Source organism: Buceros rhinoceros, unplaced genomic scaffold (genome assembly GCF_000710305.1).
Source record: "Buceros rhinoceros silvestris isolate BGI_N320 unplaced genomic scaffold, ASM71030v1 scaffold15041, whole genome shotgun sequence".
Taxonomy (NCBI): Eukaryota; Metazoa; Chordata; class Aves; order Bucerotiformes; family Bucerotidae; genus Buceros; species Buceros rhinoceros.
Genome location: NW_010396064.1, coordinates 435 through 2133, shown reverse-complemented (window position 1 = coordinate 2133; position 1699 = coordinate 435). Strand labels below are relative to the sequence as shown.

The 1699-nt window shown below is 54.3% G+C and overlaps 1 protein-coding gene across 1 annotated transcript in view; it reads left to right on the top strand.

The window, feature by feature from the left end:
* The window catches only part of RLBP1 (retinaldehyde binding protein 1), a 5090-nt gene extending 3850 nt beyond the window's left edge, over window positions 1-1240 (top strand). The window contains exons 6-7 of the mRNA XM_010145780.1: window positions 710-820; window positions 929-1240. Of these exons, the coding sequence (XP_010144082.1) occupies window positions 710-820; window positions 929-1087 (270 nt within the window). The 3' untranslated portion in view covers window positions 1088-1240. The remainder of the gene's footprint in view (window positions 1-709; window positions 821-928) is intronic.
* Window positions 1241-1699: the final 459 nt, after the last annotated feature.

Genomic DNA, 1699 nt, shown 5'->3' with positions numbered 1-1699 from the left:
AAGAGGAGAGAAGAGATGTGACCCTTCTCATGCAGTGAGGGCAATGAAGCATCTCTGAGGGTCTTCAGCTTCCCTGGTCCTCCTGGGGCTGGGATGGCCAATCCAGTGGGTCAGAACAAAAAAGAGTCATCAATAAGACAAGAAATGGCCTCAATTTGTGCCGGAGATGTTTAGGTTGGATGTTAGGAAACATTTCTTCACCGAAAGGGTTGCCAAGCCCTGGAATCTCATGCAGTGAGGGCAATGAAGCATCTCTGAGGGTCTTCAGCTTCCCTGGTCCTCCTGGGGCTGGGATGGCCAATCCAGTGGGTCAGAACAAAAAAGAGTCATCAATAAGACAAGAAATGGCCTCAATTTGTGCCGGAGATGTTTAGGTTGGATGTTAGGAAACATTTCTTCACCGAAAGGGTTGCCAAGCCCTGGAACTGCCCAGGGAAGTGGTTGACTCACCATCCCTGGAGGTATTTAAAAGACGTGTAGATGTGGTGCTTAGTGACACAGTTTATTGGTGGACTTGGCAGTGCTGGGTTAATGGTTGGACTCTGTGATATTAAAAGTCTTTTCCAACCTAAACAATTCTGTAATTATATAGAGAGGAGGGGAGTTTGGGTGAGGGAAGCCATAGCAGTGCTGGCGTGTCCATTGCCGCCCGCCCAGCTCTGCGTGGCCAGCACTCTTTGTAACTGCCTGTCTGGGTTTGGGATCCTAGGACTCCTTCCCAGCGCGGTTCAAGGCCGTCCACTTCATCCACCAGCCTTGGTACTTCACCACCACCTACAACGTGGTCAAACCGTTCCTGAAGAGCAAACTGTTGGAGAGGGTGAGTGTGGGAAAGGGACCCGGAGGCAGAGGCATCTCCCTGGGTGAAACAACTGCTCGGAAGAGTCGCCCCTGTCCTCCGCTGAGGGTCGCTGCCATCTCCTGGCAGGTCTTTGTGCACGGGGAGGAGCTGGAGTCCTTCTACCAGGAGATTGATGCCGACATCTTGCCGGCAGACTTTGGTGGCACCCTGCCCAAGTACGACGGCAAAGCAACTGCAGAGAAGCTCTTTGGGCCCCGCATCGAGGGTGAAGACACGGCTCTCTAAACCAGGGTCTGCTCCCTGTCCCCCGTAAAATAGGATCAGAGGTGGCCCTCTAATCCCAGCCACCTTCTTACTGTAGCATTGGTTGAATGACTGGGCTCATTGCTCCACGCCTGTCCCTCCCCTCCCCAAACCTGGCAGCGGGCTGCCCGGCAGCTCTGTCCCTCCGGGCAGAGCATCCTTCCCCCAGGAGACAGCAGAGAAAGGAGCCCACTGGCCCTCTCCCACAGCTCTGCTCTGGGAAGGGAGGGCTACGGCGAGGGAGAAATAAAGCGTTTAACAGCAGAGCTCCTGGGTCCCTTGTGGCATGTGGCAAAGAACAGGAGTGCAGGCCAGGAGTGTCAGCACCTTCCCCTCATCGTTGACTGTCCTTTGGCACAAGAACCAGGGAACCAGATGTCTCCATCCTCTCTGGGTTCCAGAATGATCCTACCCCTGCCCAAGCGAGGACCTCCAATTCTGTCATCTTTTCTAACCAGGAAAGAGAAAACAGCTCAAAAGATGTAAACTAGAACCCAACCAGGGCCCAAGTGTAGCTGGCTCTGCCGAATTCCCGTTCAGCTGGGCAGGCAGGGAGAAGAAACAGAGGCTGCAGCAGCCCCCAGGACGAGGAGA